The 22,762-nt window shown below is 32.1% G+C and overlaps 1 protein-coding gene across 1 annotated transcript in view; it reads right to left on the bottom strand.

Annotated features, from left to right (window-relative positions):
* The window catches only part of LOC134722368 (uncharacterized), a 41,843-nt gene that overhangs the window by 16,785 nt on the left and 2,296 nt on the right, over positions 1-22,762 (bottom strand). Inside the window, exons 2-14 of the mRNA XM_063585984.1 lie at positions 17,832-17,877; positions 15,204-15,294; positions 13,584-13,746; positions 12,174-12,399; positions 10,793-10,859; positions 10,140-10,202; positions 8,080-8,151; positions 7,349-7,405; positions 6,917-6,973; positions 5,884-5,988; positions 2,811-2,951; positions 2,269-2,322; positions 907-1,047 (exon numbers count right to left, since the gene is read on the bottom strand). Of these exons, the coding sequence (XP_063442054.1) occupies positions 907-1,047; positions 2,269-2,322; positions 2,811-2,951; positions 5,884-5,988; positions 6,917-6,973; positions 7,349-7,405; positions 8,080-8,151; positions 10,140-10,202; positions 10,793-10,859; positions 12,174-12,399; positions 13,584-13,746; positions 15,204-15,294; positions 17,832-17,877 (1,283 nt within the window). The remainder of the gene's footprint in view (positions 1-906; positions 1,048-2,268; positions 2,323-2,810; positions 2,952-5,883; positions 5,989-6,916; positions 6,974-7,348; positions 7,406-8,079; positions 8,152-10,139; positions 10,203-10,792; positions 10,860-12,173; positions 12,400-13,583; positions 13,747-15,203; positions 15,295-17,831; positions 17,878-22,762) is intronic.

The following is a 22,762-nucleotide window of genomic DNA, read 5'->3' as shown; positions in this document are numbered from 1 at the left end:
AACAAAGACATTGCACTTAACAGTAAGATAGGTTTAACTTAGGATTTTCTATCTTCAGGAAAAGATTACCTTAGATTATTTTGGGCCAGGTGAGCTAAAAAAGCTACAAAATTACTGTTAATTACTAGCTATGGGGCAGCAACCAAACAATGTGTTGTAGAACTGGTCAGTGTTTACTCTAAATGCTTTGGAGATAAACTAAAATCTACATTTTCCCCCTATGTTCTGATCTTAGCTATGGCCACCATTATTGTTGGCAGGTGGGGTCATTCGACACATTTTTAAAACCAAATAACCTAATGAGAATTGTGGATAAATTTGACACAGATGTTTCAGAGAAGAAGATTTTTTATAAAAGATTACATACATACTTCAAATTATCATACTATGACCCAACATATAAATTTGGAATGATGGTTCATGACATCCCCCTCTTTTTTCTGTAAGTGAATTACTCAATTGTGTACAGTATTCATTTATAACTTCAAAAATGGCAGGACAACCCTTGTGGTCCAAAAAATGATAAGTAAAATCATCATTACGAAAGCTAATTTCACAAGGCAGATAGTCTACAGATTAAGGAAAAATATTAAAGTCATTTTGTTTATTTTCTTTTGTTTCATATTCTGACATCAAATTCAGACCTCTCTTACTAGTTTTACTGTGCATATTGTGCGTATTGTTGTTCGGTTTTTTATACCTGTCCCAAGTCAGTATGATCTATATTGCTTATATTCACTACTTTTGGATCTTGGATGGAGGGTTGTTTCATCATTACAACATATTTTTTGTGTTCATATTATAGGCTATAAAAGTATATGTAATCAATTTCAAATTCATTTCTGTAGTAGATCTCAAATTTATTGCTTCGCAAACAGACCATCCAATCTAATGAAATAAATATACCAGTAGATGATTTCACTGGTCTGCCTCTAGCTTTCTTTGGTCCTTCACTGAAACTGGCTGTCTCCTGACAATTCATCTTATTTTGTGCAGGTATGCGTATTGAAGTATCATTGAATGCAGGTGATATTCTTTCAATATTATCTGTATGAAAATAAAAATATATCAAACAGATATTTTGGACATTGACTGTCATTTAAAACAATTTGACATTTTTAAGAATAAGTGACTTGGGGAAGGGGTACTTTAATTGTCCTAGATAAAAAAAAAAAATCTGGTCACCCTCATAAGGCACATTCCTGCTATGTTTGGTTTAATTCCATTCAGTGATTCTCTAAAAGAAGACATTTGTATGTTGGACCTCAAAGATGACAATTTGAAAACAGGCCCAAAATTAAATAGCCTCTCACAATATTAATTTTGACCCTTTGGACACTAATGTGGATCAACTTAGAGCCCAATATCCAAATCTAAATAGCTGTTGAATGTTTTATGCAATTATAATGAACACTATCCTAGTAATCACTTCTGTTTATGCTATTAAAAAAAATTTATTGTTATGAATAACAATGGACTGTACTTTCTGGATGTAGAAGCAAGTGTTTCGAGAAACCCTGCTCTTCACACCCTGTGGTAAAAATCTATTCTTTTTTGTAACAATAGATTTATTCAATTTAAAATTGTTTCAGAGATAGATGTGACATCAAAGTTAAAAGAAAAGAAAATATGATTGCTTGGAATAAGTAGAACAGTTTTTTATTCTATGTTCTATAAAATAAAAAATAAATGTTATGTCAGTTTGAAAGAACTTGTGCATTTCCACTGCACACAATTATCATACCATCATAACATATATGAGAAGAACATAACCCGTGTCATGCCAACAACTGGTATATTATAGTAAAAGTGTTAAGTTCCGATGCAAAGACCCTATTAGCGAATCAATTAAAAATTATTCAGCTTTAATTGGTAAAGTAGTTTGATAGTAAAAGATCTTTGAAATAGTCTACACTGAAGGACGGACAACAGAAGCGACAAAAGACACCAAGTTATTGCAAAAACTTAATAGATATAGGATGATGTGGTGTGAGTGCCAATGAGACAACTCTCCATCCAAATAACAATTAATAAAAATAAACCATTATAGGTCAATGTATGGCCTTCAACACGGAGCCTTGGCTCACATAAACAACAAGCTATATAGGGCCCCAAAATTACTGATGTAAAACCATGCAAAAGGGAAAACCAACGGTCTAATTATATTAAGGGAAAGGTGAGCTAAAAAGTTTTCAAGGAACTCTGGTAATATTAATCAATACAATTGAAATCACAGCAAAATTGACAAAAAAGCATAAATTTGTTTACCTCCATCTTTACTGTAACTTTCATTTTGACTGGCATCTCCTGCATCTAAACCAACTGACATAAAAAAAAATATTATAAATCACTGAAATTTTGCAAATAAGCTACACAAATAATTGTAAAAACTAGGATTACACCCAAAAATTGTCTTACTATCTTCTTTAAAGGGCAATAACTCTTATAAAAGATGGTTGACAATTTCAGTCATTCTTACTTTTTTGTAGATTTTAATTGCTTATTTTTTTTTTACTGTTTTCAATTTCACTTTTCCTGTATTAAAATAAATTCAAGACAATAATTGAAACTGTAAAATAATCATCATTACAGGGTCGGTAACCCAACAATATGTTGTCAATTTGTTATAAAATTTCAAGAACACAAAGATTTGGACTTGTTCACATTATTCATTAAATAAATTCATAAATTCAGATCACTGAAAAAAATACATTCTTAACTTCATAAAAAAGCCTAGTTTAGATAATTACTAAAATCTACTCTTAATGTTCTACAAACCCTACATAAAAAAATGATTCAAATAAATATACCCATAGAGGATTTAAGTGGTGGGCCTCTGTCCTTTTTTGGTCCTTCACTGCAACTGGCTTTCCCTTGACTATTCATTTCAATTTGAGCAGGTATGTGTTCTGTAGTATCATTTGATTTGGATAGCATTCTCTTTACATTATCTATAGAAGTATAAAATCAATAGCTATTGTTATTTATTGTTTTGTACATGTATATGGTAGTGGCAAAAAGTGATCTTAAGTATGAAGCCTAAATCCTAGTCAATAAGCTAACACCTAGGAATTGAGTTATATGCCTGCACATATTTTTCAGGATTTAAGACTAATGCCTAACATTTTGTAGGCAATAAACTCACTGCCTAGGTGTTACTTTATTGCTAAGGATTTAAGCTGAATGCCTTATTTCCAGGATAGCGGCTGTCATACAAACTATTATCTTTAGAATAAAAAGTGAAATCAGATACTGTGGATTCATTATTATTCGTTGGATACCAATTTCCATGGATTTCGTGGGAACAGTTGAACCACGAAATTAAATGTTCAACGAATGACAAATTTTCTTATGGCTTGTGTGCAGACTTTGGCAAAACCACGAACTCAAATATCCACGAACATGAAAGTTTTCCTCAATCCACAAAAATTGGTACCCACGAAAATAAATGAATCCACAGTAAATGTTTCAAAGATACAACATCTCTAATCTAAACAGTATTCAGATGCTTCACAGGGCGCAGCTTGATACGACCATAGAGGATCGAAACCCTGAACAGTTTGGGCATGTATGAACATAACATTTAAGCTTGATACAGCTCTGAATTTGGATTGTGATTAAAAAGTTGACACAACATAGGTTTCTGACACAAAATGAATGTGGTCTGAGAACTTTAAACTTAAAAAATTTAAATTGGACATTTACCTATTAAGTCCAATATCCAAAATCTAAACACATGGTTGGATTCAGCATATCATAAAACCCTAAGAATTCAATTTTAATGAAATCAAATAATGTTCTATTTTAGACCCTAATGATCTCAAATTGAGGTCCTCAATGTGGACCAATTTGATCTGGGCCCAAATATTAAAAATCTAAATACATGGTTAGATTAAGCACATTGAAGAACCCCATATATTCAATTTTTGTTGAAATCCAACAAAGTTTAATTTTTTACCCTTTGGACCTTATGCAGACCAATTTGAAAATGAGACAATACTGTGCAATTGAATATTTCTTACTATATAGCAAAACTGTGCTCTTAGAAATTTCTTGCTATTGCACAATATTGTGCAATTAGATATTTCTTGTTATTGCTGAGTACTGTGCAATTGAATTTTTTTTTGCTATTGCACAATACTTAACATATTAGTTTTGGACCATGATTTGGACCAACTTGAAAACTGGGCTCATAATAAAAAATCTAAGTACATGTTTAGATTTAGCATAACAAAGAACCCCAAAAATTAACAATCTGAACACACAGTTAAATTTGGCATATATAAGAACCCCAATAATTCATTTTTTTGATGAAATCAAACAAAAAAGTTTAATTTTGGACCCTTTGGGCCCCTAATTCGTTGGGACCAAAACTCCCAAAATCAATCCAAACCCTCCTTTCATGGTCATAAACCTTGTGTTAAAGTTTCATAGATTTCTATTGACTTATACTAAAGTTATTGTGCAAAAACCAAGAAAAATGCTTATTTGGGACCTGTTTTTGGCCTCTAATTCCTAAACTGTTGGGACCAAAACACCCAAAATCCATACTAACCTTCCTTTTATGGTCATAAACCTTGTGTTAACATTTCATAGATTTCTATTTTCTTTAACTAAAGTTAGAGTGTGAAAACCAAATGTTTTCGGACGAGGACGCCACCAACATGATACCAATATACAACTAAAGGTTCCTGACATGGCCCTCTAAGTTGGGTATCTATAAAAACAGTGCAAATATTGGAAATAATACATTTTTGTTGGTGCTTCCGAAGTGAAATATTTGTGTTACCATGACATTACACAACATATCAATTGACTTAATGTTCAGAAGAATATTACAAACTTTAATTAACTCTATACCCTTACCAAGATTGGCCTCAGGGGCTTCAAAGAAATGTAAAATATCCTATATGAGCAGTATTAAATTAGTTTATCATAATGAAATATTATCTAATTGAGTCACTTTTACAAGAGTCTAAAATTAAAGACTTTTGTAAAAGTGGCTAAAACTTCATACCTATTGATGTAAAAACTTTAAAGAATAACGTTCTGTATACAGTTCAAACAAGAGCTGTCTGACAATAAACTGGCTTTTATTACATTTATTTGAGTCCACAAATTTTTTAATAACACAAGAACCAAAACTCCTGAACAGTAATAGTGAAAATCATCAATACTGAACTTGACCTCCATTTTGTCACCGTTGATTTTTCTAATAAAATATTAAACTTCCACACATACCTCAAATATCAAATACATTTTTGTTCCAATTTGCAAAATTCAGTTATTCTTATTTTTCAAATCATAAATGTCCCACTCTCACATTAAATCAATGACAGTGCAAGTTGCAACTTAAAGTAAACCTAGCGTTAAATTCTTATTTCATTTCACATTAAAAAAATGTGTCCACAGTACATGTATGCCCCACGTGCACTATCATTTTCTATGTTTAGTGGACCATGAAATTGGAAAAATTCTCTAATTTGGCATTAAAATTTGACTGATGTTATCAAAGGAACATGTACACTAAGTTTCAAGTTGATTGGACTTCTACTTTATCAAAAACTACCTTGACCAAAAACTTTAACCTGAAATTTGCACTATCATTTTCTATGTTCAGTGAACCGTAAAATTGGGGTTAAGAATCTAATTTGGCATTTAAATAAGAAAGATCATATCATAGGGCACATGTATACTAAGTTTCAAGTTGATTGGACTTCAACTTCATCAAAAACTACCTTGACCAAAAACTTTAACCTGAAGCGGGACAGATGGACGGACGCACAGACTGATGAACAAACAGACACACAGACCAGAAAACATAATGCCCCTCTACTATCATAGGTGGGGCATAAAAAAAATCTAAATACACCAAATTCTTACCAGTGAAATGCACGCCCATATGGCTCAGAAATGATTCTCTACTTCTTAGTTTTTTATCACATAGGGCACATACAAATAGCTTTTCAGTTTCCCCTTCAGATTTTTCTGCAATAAATAACAAAAGAAAAATAAATAATGCTTCTATAATTGTTTTACAAAATTTTGGAAAACAAAATAAGGAATGCCACTTAGAATAATCTCAATTCATGAAGAACAAATCAAACATAGTAAAATGACTCTGTAAAATAACACGTGCCTTTAAAGTGCGAGTACCTAACATCATGCATATGTCCTTTACCATGTCAATTGATCATTAAAGTGATGTTTTGTACAGTCTGGCTTTACAACTCTACATGTACAAATCATTGTTTTTTAAGTGAGGTTCTGAAATTTTGGCATATATTGTCAACAGTATACTAGCAGTTAAATTTATCTGAAGTTTGATTTTCATATGAATTTGAGTACATGTCTTCCAGTATATTTTTTTTATTGTTATCCATATATATGAGCTACAACTCTTAATACCCAACTTTATCTTTCCTTCAAATAAACCCCAAAAAATATATCAGCCAGTGAAATCAATTTTTTTGAGATATAAGTCAAAAACTGCATTTTACACTTATGTTCCAATTTTAGCAATGACAACCATGTTTGTCGATGGATCAAAACTTTGGATACAATTTACAAACAAGATACCCTAAGGAATATTTATTTAAGGTTTGAAGGTATTTGGCCCAGTAGTTCCAGAGAAGAAGATTTTTTAAATAGTTTACGATGACAGACGACAAAGACGACAGACGTCAAATTATGGCCCCCTGAGCTTAAAAGCCAGTATAATGGTTTGCTGTTTGAATGACAGAAAGACAGACAAGGGTAAACTATATGGCCCAAACCACTTTGTGACAGAGTCATAAAAAAAGTAAATACAGCCAAGCAAATTTATACTAAGGACAAAGCTCTGGCTTGATTTAGACAATTAATGTCCGAAACCCATTAGAAATCAGAAATATACCTGAACAACAGTTCACATTACCTTCTTCAACCTCAATATTACTGCCCTCTTCCTCATCTTCTAATGGTTGTATCAAAACTAAAATAAAACAGGAAACATCCTAAGGATCATTTAAAATAAGTTTGGCTGCAATATGTTCAGTAGTTTCAGAGGAGAAGATTATCTAAAGTTAACAAACATGATGAACAAATTGTTTAAAATTGTCTTTAAACGCTAATAACTCTTTAAGGCAAATTAACAATTTAAGTTATATTGACTGAATTGTAAATCATACTTTGCTGAACATTTTTGCGTTTTACAGTTTATCTACATCTATGATAATGTTTAAGATAATCAGGGTGGAAACAGAATGGCATGGTTAGTATCCAGCACACTGAGAGTATTGCATAGCAATACAAAATTCATCGTTCCCAAAATAAAATTTGCGCATGATTTTTACAAAGTTCACATTACCTTCTCTAACCCCAATATTACTACCAACTTCCTCATCTTCTGATGGTTGATTCAATACTAAAATTAAACAGGAGAAATATAATGACATATGATAAATCATGGCTCCAGATTCAGATATAAATGTGGCCTTGAACAAGGATAGCACACTTATCAGTCCCAATATTATAAGTTATATGGTTTGTTACTGACTCCCTACAGATCCAAAGAGGGTTAGTAAAATAAATAGGTGATGAGGCAGGCGGATTTAATATCCCTCTATGGTTTTGTACGGGTCAGTAGTAAACTGTATGAAGAAAATATTGCAAACAGGACTTTTCCTGCTGGGTTCCGAAGAAAAATAAACAGTGAAACCCAACAACATCAATAGATGAAGTCACCATTGACAGAAGTTACAATGTAGCTAACCCCATACAAATCCATAGGGGGTTACCATGTGACAGTGTTTAACCAATCACAACATGATAATTTACCTGTAGTGTGATAATGATTTTTAGGATGTAGATGATTGAAAATGATACAAAAAAAGAACACAAAAATTCAAACTTTACACTCAATTAACAGGAAGAACATGCATATATATGATATAGTAAAACATCTTAAACAAGCTCAGCAAATGATGCTATTGTTTCGAACGAATTCTGTAAATATTCTATGAAATGTTCTCTAGATTTCGTGAATTAATTGAACCATGTAGGAAAGATGTATGGATACACTTAATTATTCAAAGTTACCTTGTTTAACCTCATTACTTAGGTCTAATTCTTGTTTCTCCTCATCTTCATCATCAGATGGTAGTTTCAAAACTAAAAAACAAGAGTGTATGCAATGTTCTGCTAAGGGTTTATCTCAATTAAAACTAATCAAAAATAAATATTGGGTCTGGCAGTTTGAAAATAGGAGACATCCCAATGTCAAAGCTTTATTCCAATCTTATGATACGCTTTTCACATGAAAGAAAATTTAAAGCTTTTAAAGTTAAGGTTTTATATTTTGAATATTTATATTCTTAAATGAAATCAACTAGTTGCATGAGTTACTTGATTTTTATAGTACTGTGGAAGATAATATTCCATTTGCTATCTACATGTAAGTATTTTCAAGTTATCTGAAAAATTCATTAGTGGCAGATCCAGAAGTTTTCATAAGTGCTACAGTCTACAGTCATGCTTCAGTGATTTTCAATATAGTCAACCAAAATTTTCATAGAAAAGGGGAAGCGGCCCCCCTCTAAATCCACCTCTATTTATCTCAATTGCCACCTGGAGATTTTAACCAGGTGAGCTAAAAACTTGATATTAACAATATATAATATACCCTTTTATATGAAAGTAACTCAAGTCATTAGCAAGATGTAGGAAGATGTAGTATGAGTGCCAATGAGACAACTCTCCATCCAAATAACAATTTAGAAAAGTAAACTATTATAGGTCAAGGAACAGCCTTCAAAATCGAGCATTGGCTCACACAGAACAACAAGCTATAAAGACATGTAAACCATAAAAACTGTATATCAAGGAACCCCAAGGATTCAATTTTTGTTAAAATCAAACTAAGTTTAATTTTTGACCCTTTGGACCTTAATGTAGACCAATTTGAAAATAGGACCAACAAGAATGTGTCCAAATTACACGGATGCCCCACTCGCACTATCATTTTCCATGTTCAATGGACCGCGAAATTGGGTGAATATTCTAATTTGGCATTATTTAATAAGAAAGATCATGTCATAAGCAAAATGTGTACTAAGTTTCAAGTTGATCGGACTTCAGCTTCATCAAAAACTACCTTGACCAAAAACTTTAACCCGAAGTGGGATGAACAGACAGACAAATGGACAGACTGAACGAATGAACAAACAGACACACAGACCAGAAAACATAATGCCCCTCTACTATCCTAGGTGGGGCATAAAAATAAAAGCTTGACTGAAAAACTCTGATGATTAACTCATGTGGTATGCACATTCATGCATTTATGTGTTGGTTGGTCACATATTGAATGTTTTTCTTAATTTTAATTCTTGGATTAATTATTCCTTAAACATTCAGTGTTATGTGTACAAATGCAAAAGGTTATTACTAAATAACTTTCACTGGGGCATACAATTACTATGCTTCTAACTAGGTCCAATACCAAAAAGTAAAATCACAAAAATACTGAACTCAGAGGAAAATCAATTTGGAAAGTCCATAGTCACATGGCAAAATCAAAAAACAAAATGCATCAAAAACGAATGGACAAGAACTGTCATATTCCTGACTTGGTACAGACATTTTCAAATGTAAAAAATGCTGGATTAAACCTGGTTCTATAGCGAATTGATATTGAATTCAATTTCAAAAGGAATGTGGTATTATCAGATTATCACATGGCATTTTTCATATCGCATGTATTATCAGCCCTAGGTTCAATATCAGCCCAAGAGTTGCATGGCTCAAGGGCTGATATTGACCGATGGCTGATAATACATGCGATTGGCAAAATGACGTTTTATGATCTTTTGATCATAATATGCTTCAACCATGGAGAAAAAATAACTGATTCGTATATTGATCCTTATACGTGGTTCTGTAATAGAAGTTTAAAGATTGAAAAGTTCACGGACGTCGGACCCCAAATTTAGTACATTCGATATGAAAACGTAGCATTGAAGTGTATTTTCCGGAACTTTTCATATCAGCCCGCTAAGGACCAATTCGAAAAATATGGAATTTACGGTAATTCAATGATATTATCATACAGTAAAAATCATATGTTATTTAGTCTAAGTATATGATAATAAAAGACATACCTCTTTGTTTCCTTGTCAAGTTCTCAATATCACTATCACTGTCAGTATATGCCTCTCTATTGCCTATGAATAATTGAGATTATGAAAGAATTAACAATATATGCATGCTGTTTTACTCAACATATAATTTAACCTAACCAAACTTAGAAGTTCTTTTTAAGAACAAAATAAATAATATGTGCAAAATATGTGTTATGTGTAACTCATTAACTTTTAGATTTCTCATCAGTGAAACTTGTATGTTAGAATTTTACATTTTGTAATATTTATCACCAGTACCCTTGTAGCCAGTACTTCGGAAAAAAATATTGATATTGTTATATTGTAATGTTTCATAATAACCTTCAATCATAACCGAACTGAACAAAGAAATAACATGACAGGTGCCATATACGGTACAGGAAATGCCTACCCTTCCAGAGCACCTGATTTCACTCTCGGTTTTTAGTGGAGATCGTGTTTTTTCTTAATTATTATTAAATGTCCTTTGGTTTTGTGAGTCTTTGTTTACTCCTTGGTTTTGATTGCTATTGTCTTGTTCCTTGTTTAATGCTCTTCTGCTTTATATTATCAATTCTAAATTCTAGACTTTTTAAATTTCACCCAAGTACATTCTTTAGCTCAGAACTTCTATACAAATTCATATAACATACATGCCACTTTATGACTATCATCTTTAATCTCCAGTCTTCTTATTGAAACACAACATTCTTTCAATATCTGTAAGATATACATTTAATTTTACAAAGTTTACAAAGTTTACACATAAATAAAGTAAATATCAACAAAGTATCATTTGTTGGGATATAACACAATTCATACAAGTGAATACCTGCATACTTTGAAAAAGCAACTTTGTAATACACATGAAATCACTCTGCCACACAGCAAATGCAGATAAATAAATGGATGATTGCTTAACACACATTCATATTGGAGAAATGTTAGAGCCTGTTATCACTTGCTCTGAATTGAATTGATCTTTAAAAAAAACAGCTTGCGTTTAAATTTGAACAATGAAGATAGATCGGGAACTAGTGCCTTAACATTGCAATTTTATCTTAAAATGATAGGTTTAACCATTTCAATAGCAAACAAGAATGTGTCCCCAGTACAAGGATGTCCCATCCACACTATCATTTTCTATATTCAGCAGACTGTGAAAATAGGGGAAAATTTCTTATTTGGCATTAACATTAGCAAGATCATATCATAGGGAGCATGTGTACTAAGTTTCAAGTTGATTGGACTTAAACTACATAAAAAACTACCTCAACCAAAAACTTTAACCTGAAGCGGACAAACAGACAGACAGAGGAATGGACGTACAGACCAGAAATCATAATACCCACATGTCACAAGTCATTAACCAAAGAAATGTGAAAATAATATTTTGATTGAAGACAAGGGAAACAGGATTTATCTTTTCAGAAAAATGACATGAAAACATGGAATATATTTCTTTGTTTTTTATCTTCAAGTTCTGCCAAATTATTTGAGAATATGGATGAAACCCCAAAAGGCCGTCATTTCGAAGAATATATATACCAACGCAACCGTATGTAGATTTATTTTTATATCTAAGTATAACACTTTCACTCTCAGAAAAATCACAATCGATCTAAGAGTTAACACTTAAAGAAAGATAAATTCATAAAAAAAATCACATGGGTTCCACAAGGGTTCCGTGAACCCTGTGTCTCACCTACTGCAAGATTTGTAGAAATCTGGGATAGTTGAAAAAAGTTATTTTAATTTAAAAAACTTTCACCACAGAGTGAATATTTGTGGACAACAATGGAATGTAGGATGGCTATGTCTTGCTTTTGCAACTACAGTTGCAGGGTAGACAAAAACTGTGTGTCTGTTATAACTGTAACCTAAGTACCAATTTGTATATAATATCTACACCACTTATGATGTAAAAAAGAATGACAAATGATTATAAAAGGACTGTAAGTCTTCATCTTTGTTTGGCGGTAACAGAAACATATTTATATGGGACCGTTTTTTTTCAATTTAAATTGAAATTACCGTATTTTTTTTTTCATCTGTTAGTGGTCTCTTTCTCCATGGGAGGTTTCGACTAACATCACCATAGTCATATCTGATTTCATCTCCTATATATATATCCCTTCTGGCAAATAAAACTAAATGTGGGCTCCCATCCACAACAATTCTTTTCATTAAAGCATTCTCATCTGCTCCAACTCCATCATTAACAAACCTTCCCATTTGTTTAGAAAAAGTAGCATCTATGCTAAAATAATGATTGAGATACAAAAATGACAATGTTTGTTTCAAGGTAAAATTCTAAATTTTCAGATGACTACTTGTATGTCAGTATGGGTGACATTGACCTTTAACCTATATATAACTACTGACACCAAAATCCAAAAATCAACAGTCCTCTTCCCTACCTAAAAGTCTTCACCTATCATGCCTATGTAATTTTCTTATTAGCCATGAACATGATGAAGACTGTTAGAACTGAAAATTAAACTATTCTACTTTTGTATCTAAAATCATTTCTAATAAGATAAGCAAAAAATTATGACTGCTTAACATTTTAATGAAGAGAATGAACTTAAATGACTAGTAAAACAATTGCAAGAATTCAGAACAAAGCATACTACATGTAGTTTACTTAAACTTTCCCAAAGTAATTCATAGTTTATTCAGTGATATCATAAAAGAACTATATAGAAAAAGAATGATAGTAAGTGGGATGTTTTCTTTATGTCATAATATTCAAGAACAATTTTGCTGTGTAACAAAGGCTTAAAGAACTTATGCATCTGAAACAAATTTTCAAAAGAAACATTGTATTTCATCCAGTAAGTGTGACCATGACCATTTGACCTGCTGACTAATCAAAAACAAATTCAAATAAAGGTGTCTTCACTGCTCCTAAATATATGCATGATTAACAATGGTTGCGGTAAAATTGTGAATATTTCAATCTCATTTTTACCCCTAGTTTCATGCATAAAGTGTCTGAGTATCATTATTCAAATACTGTTTTTTTATGTTTTCTGATTGCCATGATCACTGCATATTGAAACAAATTGTTAGCTAAATAATAAATCTAACAGATAAACACTATTTCTTTAATATGTAATGAAATATTCTTTATACAAATTAAATTATGTTGGCCTACAGGAAAAAGTATGTACAACTATTTTTTCAAAATATACTTCAGTCTAAATCCCATAGTTTCTGTTAAAATCTTCAAAGCAAAACAAAGCCTACATATTTGGCAAAATTCATCAGAGCAGAACAAAACATAAACTTTATCTGTAACTCATCATGGTAGACTCACATGTAGCAGAGGAGATGTTTGACACTCGACAGACGACAGGTAAATTCCATGGACGCCAAGTGATGGCAAAAGCTCACATTTCCTTTCAGGAAAGCTAAAAGTAAAAAAGGCTAAACACCTACCTTAAACTTTTGCCTCCATACTTGAAAAAAAACACATAGCAGCCAAAGGTATTGCTGTGTTCCTCCAATCTCCTAGTTCCCTCTTTGTTCGAAACAAGATCCCCATCATATTCCAAAAGAAATTCACCTTTGCTAAAAGATCTTTCAGCAAACACCCCTTTTCCTGTTTAAAAACCATAGAATTGAAAAGGTGTTAAGAAAGGGAAATCCAAAAGGTTCCTTAATGATTAAGCATTAGAGGTATAAATGAACAAAAAGAAAATGTACAGACTCTAATAATTGTCCAAGCTTGATATATCTCTGAATATAGTTACACAGCATAGTTTCTGATACAGGATAAGGTAAAGGTGGTAATATGACTAAGTGGTAACAAGTGTTTAACAAAATATATATAAAATCTCAACCATTACCAACCTTACAGTAAAAAGAAATCAAGAGGCTCTCAAGAGCCTGAATTGCTCACATTTAATTTTCCTTCTTATACTCCACAATTTTTTTCAAATTAAGAAAAATTGTCTTAAGGAGGTTTGCGGGTGCAAAAATTGCAGCAAAAAGCTAAACATTTCTTTTTCATTACAAATTTTATCTATTACACTATTAGTAATAACTTTATGATATGGAACAAATATTAACCAAAAGAATCAATTGGACCTAGATGACTTTCTAAATTATCTCCCTTTGGTGCAAAAAAATCCATCAGCAGTGTATCTTAAACTGATCTAATCACAAACTAATACATGTAAACTAAGATAAGTTCCAAAATTCTTGGACTGAGGGGCAAGGCCATATATTCTCCATGGAAATGAGATGTGCCAAAGCGTATACAACTGCATACCAAATATCATTGACCTACCATTTGTGGTTCCCCATAAACTGACCTTATCACTAACTAATACATTTGTACATGTAAAATAAGCAAAAGTTTTGAAGTCAATAAACCATAACTGAGGGGGCAGGGTCAAATAATCTCCATGGAAATGAGATGTGCCAATGCTTATACAACTGCATACCAAATTTGGTTGACCTAACCCTTGCGGTTCTTCATAAACTAAACTAAAATCACAAACTTATACATTGTTGACACCATTACGTCGCCGCTGACGCTGGAAACAGCATACCTATGTCTCACTTTTAGACTCCATCAAGGCAACATAAAAATAATCTACTTTAAAAGTACAATAACTCCTTAAGATGTTAATCAACAATTTTGTTTCATACTGACTTATTTGTAGATCTTAACTTTGCTGAACATGTTTGGTGTTTACAGTTCATCTTTATCTATAATAATATTCAAGATTATAACTAAAAACTGCAAAACTTTCTAAAATTATCAATTCAAAGGCAATACCCCAAAAAAATCAGTTTTACCCCTATCTTCTATTTTTAGCCATAACTGCCATGCTTTTTGACAAAACAGTTAAACTAGATACCCTAAGAATCATTTAACTAAAGTTTGGTTAAAATTGGTTCAGAAGTTTTTAAAGGAGAAAGTCTTTAAAATTGTTAACACTGGACGGATGATGGACAAGGGCAACGGACACCAAGTGATTGAAAAAGCTCACAAGTCCTTTCACGAAAGGTGAGCTAATAACTACAACCAATGAAAATATATATCCTTACCAATTGTATCATCTATATATCTTACAACAAAACCGTCTTTGTCTTTCTTCAACCTGATATATTGTTCAGCCTGATTTTCAGGAAATGTTTCCTATAAAAAGATAGAGAATTAAAAGCTTTTTATTCATCAGATAGTTTAGAAATAGAAATTTCTACAAAGCTGTTCCTCAACCTTCAAATAAAAACAAATATTCTATAAAATTAAAGTATTAATGATTATGAAAATTACGATTTTTGCTTTATCCTACATATCAGTCTTTTAATGTTTTTTTAATTTCTGTAAAACTTTAAAGTCTTGAATAACAATGAATCTATTTTATTTGCTTTGAGACCATAATATTGTCGAAAAAATTACTAAAAATGATTTGCATTTCTATTTAAGAAGGAGTCAGGGAAACGCTTAGAATACACGATTTTGAGTTATTTTTCTCAGAGCTTCCCCTTACCAAAAAAATTTCGCCTCACCATGCTTGGCAAATATATTTTGCCTCAGTATTAAAGGGGCTCAGCTATCATAAACATTGCATTACATCGTGTCCACGGACAAAGAAGAAATTAAACCATTATTTCCTAAACAGATCAGGCTGAGGTTGCTCATTGTCAATTTCAGGAAACTAAAGTGAGTAATAATATTCAAGAACAAAAACTGATAAAAAATGCAAACATGTTGTACAGAAATAATTTTTAACATGCATTTATGTAAAACACATAATAGACTGGTCCACTAGAATAAAGAGGTTTCAGCTCTAAATTTGGATTGTGATTAAATAGTTGACACAGCATAGGTTTCTGACACAAAATGAATGTGGTCTAATGAACTTAAAATTTTCGTTTTACCTTTGAGCAATTCACTATGCTGTTGAATATTAATCTTTTCAAAAAAATGTTTGAAGAAATTTTCTTTTTATTTATGAAATTTCAAATGAGTAAAATTGACCCCCCATTTTTTTTTTACATCCCCCTTTCCTTTATTCCAAAACCAATCTCAATTCAAATTTCTAATGGAGTTTGCAACAATAATTACTCATTTAAATACATCATAAAATATTAAAATGTAAAAAAAAGTGCTTGTTATCACTGAATGGTAAAGATTGTTTGAATTTATCATTTGGTAGTAAAAGTGAATATACATTGTATATTGTATAAAACAATGATTTAAGTTGATTCAACTACTATTCTGGACAAAGAAAGATAACTCAATTTGAAATTTCTTGTTATTGCACAATATTGTGCAATTAGATATTTCTTGCTATTGCGCAATACTGTGCAATTGAAAATACTTGCTATTGCACAATACTGTGCAATTGAAGATTTCTTGCTATTGGGCAATACTGTGCAATTGAAAATTTCTTGCTATTGCACAATACTTAATATAATAATTTTGGATCATGATTTGGACCAACTTGAAAACTGGGCCCATAATCAAAAACCTAAGTACATGTTTGATTTCAGCATATCAAAGAACCCCAAGAATTCAATTTTTGTTAAAATCAAACTAAGTTTAATTTTGGACCCCTATTTGGACCAACTTGAAAACTGGCCCATTATCAAAAATTTAAGTACATTTTTAGATTCAGCATATTAAAGAACCCCAAGGCTTCATTTTTTGTCAAAATCAAACTAAGTTTAATTTTGGACCCTTTGGACCTTAATGTAGACCAATTTGAAAACAGGACCAAAAATTTAGATTTTACATACACAGTTAGAATTGGCATATCAAACAACCCCAATTATTCAAATGTTGATGAAATCAAACAAAGTCAAATTTTGGACCCTTTGGGCCCCTTATTCCTAAACTGTTAGGACAAAAATTCCCCAAATTACTACCAACCTTCCTTTTGTGGTCATAAACCTTGTGTCAAAATTTCATAGATTTCTATTTACTTAAACTAAAGTCATTGTGCGAAAACCAAGAAAATGCTATACATGTACTATCAAGTATAATAATACTTGCAGCTCTTTTGTGCATTTTAAGATTTTTTTTATATCCATCCTCATAGCAATTTCGAATGATTTTTGTATGACATTTTGTCGGTCTGACAGAGTTTAGGATACACTGTGAAAAGGGTGAGAAATTTTTCCATTGCTCGATTTTATCATAACATGCATAAGTATCTGAAACTTATCAGATGTCAGTATACATTTTAAATACAGTTAAACCACCTTTAGAAAGGCATATATATTTGTCAAACCAATTAATCTTTCTTCATTTTCTGATGTGGTATTTCCACTGATTCTAGACATAGATGCTATAAATACAATTATTTTTGACATTTGCACCAAATTTTACATTAAAAAGATTACATGATCACAATTTTATCAACAGAAATTCCATAATGTCAGTGATCTTTCAAGTATTCATTAAAAGATTTTGAAAGTTCAACTTTTTGTCAATGTGCATATCTTTCAAATAGAAAGTCTGACAAGAATGGCAGAAAAAAATGAACTTAACATTTGATAATCATTACTTTTATCCAGAAACGAATACAAAAAACTCATTCACAGATAATCTTAAATGTCAGCTGGAAGTGTGCTGAAAACCAATTTTAATTAAAAGAAAATTAAAGAATTGCCAAAAAGTGGGCACAATTTTAGTTAGAAAAGAAATTGTGAAATGACCAAACTTACAGTATTCTGATTTGCTGTGTTATTTAATCTTGTACTTCTTCTTTCCCTGGAATAATCAATAAGTTATCATAATCTACAAATTAAAATTGATAGGCTTAATACTACAATGTATATTCATGTATAGGCACATATTTTGTATATGTATTAATTGTTAGTAAGCAGACATAAAGAGCTAGTTTTTACACTTTCCATTTTGGGGCCCTGGTATAGCTTAATTACTGTTGATGTGAGCCAGGGCTGTGTTGAAGATCTTCCTGTGGTAACCTTACTTCAAATACAATTGTGACTTGTATGGAGAGTGCTATTTTCATTTACTGGTCATAAAACATTGCAAAATCTTTCGATTGGTAAGCTGGAAGCTCAAAAGATAAGGAAACTTTGTATAAGATTTTTTTTATATATTTGGTATAAATTAACTGATGTTTAAAATAAGTAATTGCTAGTTTAAAAGTTTTCAACAAAGAGGAGGTGGGTTCTGTTCACAGTGTAAATATTTTGACTCTTCCATCTTTGCCTTTTGACCATTAATAGGGTTGTAGAGGGTTTAAGTTTGTGCCAAATTAGCTCAAAACCTGCTGAACGATGTCTTAGATGGCAACAAAACAAAAGATTTCATGTATTTTATCTATTAAACCAAAGGTTAAAGAAAATATTCTAGCTGATACAGATTAGTAAATTTAGGTTAACAGTGAAGTAATTATTCATGTAGGCGACAATAGGGTACATTGGTAGCTTATAGCCTTTTGGGTTCTGTGTTTATGATATAAGAATAACACCCATAAATTACCAAATACTTTACAATGCCTTTAGGTGTACATAAAAAACATCACATATGATAGTGCAGCCTTCCTTGATCAAAACAAGTATTCTTAAGGGTACTATTAAATGCTATATGACTACAGGAAAGAAATATAAACATGACAAATGAAGCATAACCAGCTTAATCTTACGATGAAACTTTGTAAATTACAAAAGAAAAATTCTGGAAAATTTCTTGATATATTTGCATTAGCCATGTTAGCAGCTGTTGTTTCAATTTACAGCAATTACCTTTTTACATAGTGTCACTGTCAGTTACCTTTAAGTTCAGAAGACTTTTATAGCAACTAATACACCCAGGGCAGGTGTTGTACAAGTTTACAATTCTTGTAAAAATAGGTAATTCAAAGTCTCAAATGACCATCATGAAATGATACAAGAGTGCACATGTACACATTGAAATGTCTCTCCTTCTTAACTAATCACTGATATTATGTTGATGGTCATAAATATAAAGGTTTTATTACAACTGTCACATAAACTTAACATCAACCAAGAAAATCAAACATTGACAAATGAACCATGAAAATGAGGTCAAGGTCAAATGAACCATGCCAGACAGGCATTTACAGCTAACAATTCCTCCATACAAGTAACAACAAATATAGTTGACCTACTACTTATAGTTTAACAGACCAAAAGACAACCAGGTGCTCCGCAGGGCACAGCTTTATAAGACCCCAGTGGTTGAACCTTGTACAGTTGGGGCAAATTTGGTCACAATATTCAAGCTTGATTCTGTCTGAATTTGGATTGTGATAAAATTTTTGACATAATATAGGTTTTTGTCACAAAATTTATGTGGTCAAAGATCTAAAAAAAACTATGTGCACAATTAAAGATTTCTTCTTAAAACGAAGTTCAAAATTTAAAAAAATTTAAAAAAAGGAAGCCCTTCAAAAATGGTAAAAATCCATTGCAGGATTGAACCTTGTAGTACAATTTCAGAGAGATCCATACACTTAAAACCCAAGTTATTGTCTTGATTGTTTTGGAACCAGAAACATGCTTCTTTTTGGCCCCTAATTCCAACATATTTTTGTGGTATTGAATCTTCTGAAAAAATTTCATGAAGATCTATTCACTCAAACTAAAGTTATTAAACCAATGTGTCTCCGGACAGCGACCACACAGTCAGACGCACAACATCATACCATTATACAATCCAAAAAATTTTTTGGAGTCTTATAAAAACTTAACAATGAGCAATGAACCGTGAAAATGGGGTCGAGGTCAAATAAAACCTACACGACTGACATCATGGACATAGAGATCTTTAAATATTTCCATACACCAAATACAGTTGACCTATTGGATATATATATAGTATGAAGTGCCGTTAGTTTTCTTGTTTGAATTGTTTTACATTGTCTTATCTGGGCCTTTTATAGCTGACTATGTGGTATGGGCTTTGCTCATTGTTGAAGGCCATACAGTTACCTATAGTTGTTAATGTTTGTGTCATTTTGGTCTTTTGAGGATAGTTGTCTCATTGGCAATAATACCACATCTTCTTTTTTATATGATAGTAATTTTCAGTATCATAAAAAAGACAATTTTTTTAAAACTTAGCTTTCATCATGAAAATGAGGTCAAGATTAGATGACAACTGCTAGTTAGACATGTACACCTTACCATCATTCCATTCACCAAATATAGTAGACCTATTGCATAAAGGAAAAACAGACCAAAACACAAAAACTATTATTCCACTGAACCATGAAAATGAGGTCAAGGTCAGATGGCACCTGTCATTTGGACATGTACATCTTACAGTGCTTCCATACACCAAATACACTATAAATATTGCTTGAAGTATCTGAGATATGAGACTTGACCACCAAAACTTAACCTTGTTCACTGCTCCATGAAATGAGGTTGAGGTCAAGTGAAAACTGTCTGATGGACATGGACCTTGAAAGGTACACACATGCCTAATATAGTTATCCTGAAAATGAGGTCAAGGACATTGGACATGTGACTGACAGAAACTTCTTAACATGAGACATCATATGAACAAAGTATGAAGCAGTGACTTTAACCTGAACTTGGCTGAAGCTGGATAGACAAACAAATAGATGGATAAACAGACGCACAGACGAGAAAACATAATGTCCCTCTTCTATCATACAGTGTAGGTGGGTAAAAAAAAATGCGTGCAAAACATATGAATACCTGGGAAATATAAACTTTGGTTCATAATTTGAAAGATATATTTTATAGTCTAAGGCAATATTAAGATCTTATCTTTTTGAAGCATGTCACAGACAAAATAACTTTGTCAAATCATCTTTGATTGTGTAACCGGAGAGCACGAATTTCATTACAAAATTGCTTGTCTCCATCGGGACTCGAACCCGGGACATCTGTGGTACAAGGCAGCGCGCTAATCGACTGAGCTAAAGAAGTACTTCCTTAGCTCAACCGCTTACGGCTGACTAAGTATCTACTACGTTTTCTAAGGGAAGCAATCCTGCCACAAATGTCATGAATTAAAATTTAACTTGCCTTTCATCAATATTATATATACATGTACTATTCTTACAAATTACAAAGTAATTACTCATTTGTAGTATTTAGTTTATCACTGTCAAACCTACATGTATTTTAATGTATCAAGAAATAGTACTTACCAAAAACTACAATTTTCAGTATGGATTAAATACAGATAGAGTTAGACCAAATACATGAAATAATAATGATGTCTGGCAATGCTCTGGGATGGTTTTTTTAAAGTTACGATACTGGCACTAATATTATATATACATTATACAAGGTATACCAGTATTGCGATCTGTCCAAGGAACTGTCCTTGGGCCTATACTCTTTTTAATATACATTAATGATTTTCTAGAATACCTGGAACACAGCAAACTACGACTCTTCGCTGATGACAGTATTATATACCGAGAAATTACATGTCAACAAGACTGCACAAATTTACAAAAAGATCTTAATGCAGCAGCGAAATGGGAGGCTGATTGGCTCATGGCCTTCCATCCTGGAAAATGCACTATCTTAACCATCACACAACAAAAACAACCATTTAAACACGATTACATCCTTCATAACCATACTTTAGAATTAGTAACATCTGCAAAATATCTTGGCGTAACCCTAAAGTCTAACTTAAAATGGAACATTCACTACAACAACATCGTATCAAATGCAAATAAATCTCTTGGCTTTCTTAGGCGAAACTTAAAAATTTCTAACTCCAGTATCAAATCCCGTGCTTACCAATCAATAGTGAGACCAAAACTTGAATATGCCTGTAGTCTATAGGATCCACACACAGCAGATTATAAAAATAAGCTAGAAATGGTACAGAGGCGTGCGGCCCGATATGTATGTAACAATTACCACAACACCAGTAGTGTAACATCCGTGTTAAATGAACTACAATGGCCCTCACTCAGTGACCGCTGTCTCAAAACCAGACTTATCATGTTCTACATTGTACAAGGTCATCCATGGACTCATTGCAATCCCAGGGATCTCCATGACCTGTTTAACGATGGCGCCCCGCCATCGTTCAAATGTCTTCCGCCATGGTCAAATGACTTGCTCCATCGTTCAATTGTCTTCCGCCATCGTTCGAAACTGTGGTCGTTTTTATAGCCTGACGCCATTTTTGTAGCAATTTTAATCAAATGCATAGTACATGTAGTATAATCCAATACAGTTCTCACGCCTGGGGGATATCCGGATTAAAATCGCTAATCATTTGTACCTGAGCTTGTACAGGTAGATCAACAAACCAGAAAGGAGAATATTATCTGAAGATAGACGATTCATTTGTCGAATTATTTAACTTTCAGATAGACGATTCATTTGTCGAATTATTTAACTAAGTTTCTGCAAATGCTTATGATAATTTAGATTAAATAAATAAATTAATAATCCAGTTACAAATTTTAACAAGTCGAACACGTGCTTTTGTTTTGACTTACGCAATCAGCATCCCCCTTTTTAAAAATTACAAAATAAAACGTAAAACAGTAATTATTATTTCATTTCAAATAGCTCGAGTACTGCTGTATTGTAACGATAATATAGAATTACTTTAAAAGTTAAAAATTATAAACTTTTAATATTTCCTGTAAAGAAAT

The sequence above is a fragment of the Mytilus trossulus genome, chromosome 6, assembly GCF_036588685.1.
Source record: "Mytilus trossulus isolate FHL-02 chromosome 6, PNRI_Mtr1.1.1.hap1, whole genome shotgun sequence".
Taxonomy (NCBI): Eukaryota; Metazoa; Mollusca; class Bivalvia; order Mytilida; family Mytilidae; genus Mytilus; species Mytilus trossulus.
Note: the sequence above shows the minus strand (reverse complement) of the source record. Positions and strands in the feature narration are given on the sequence as shown.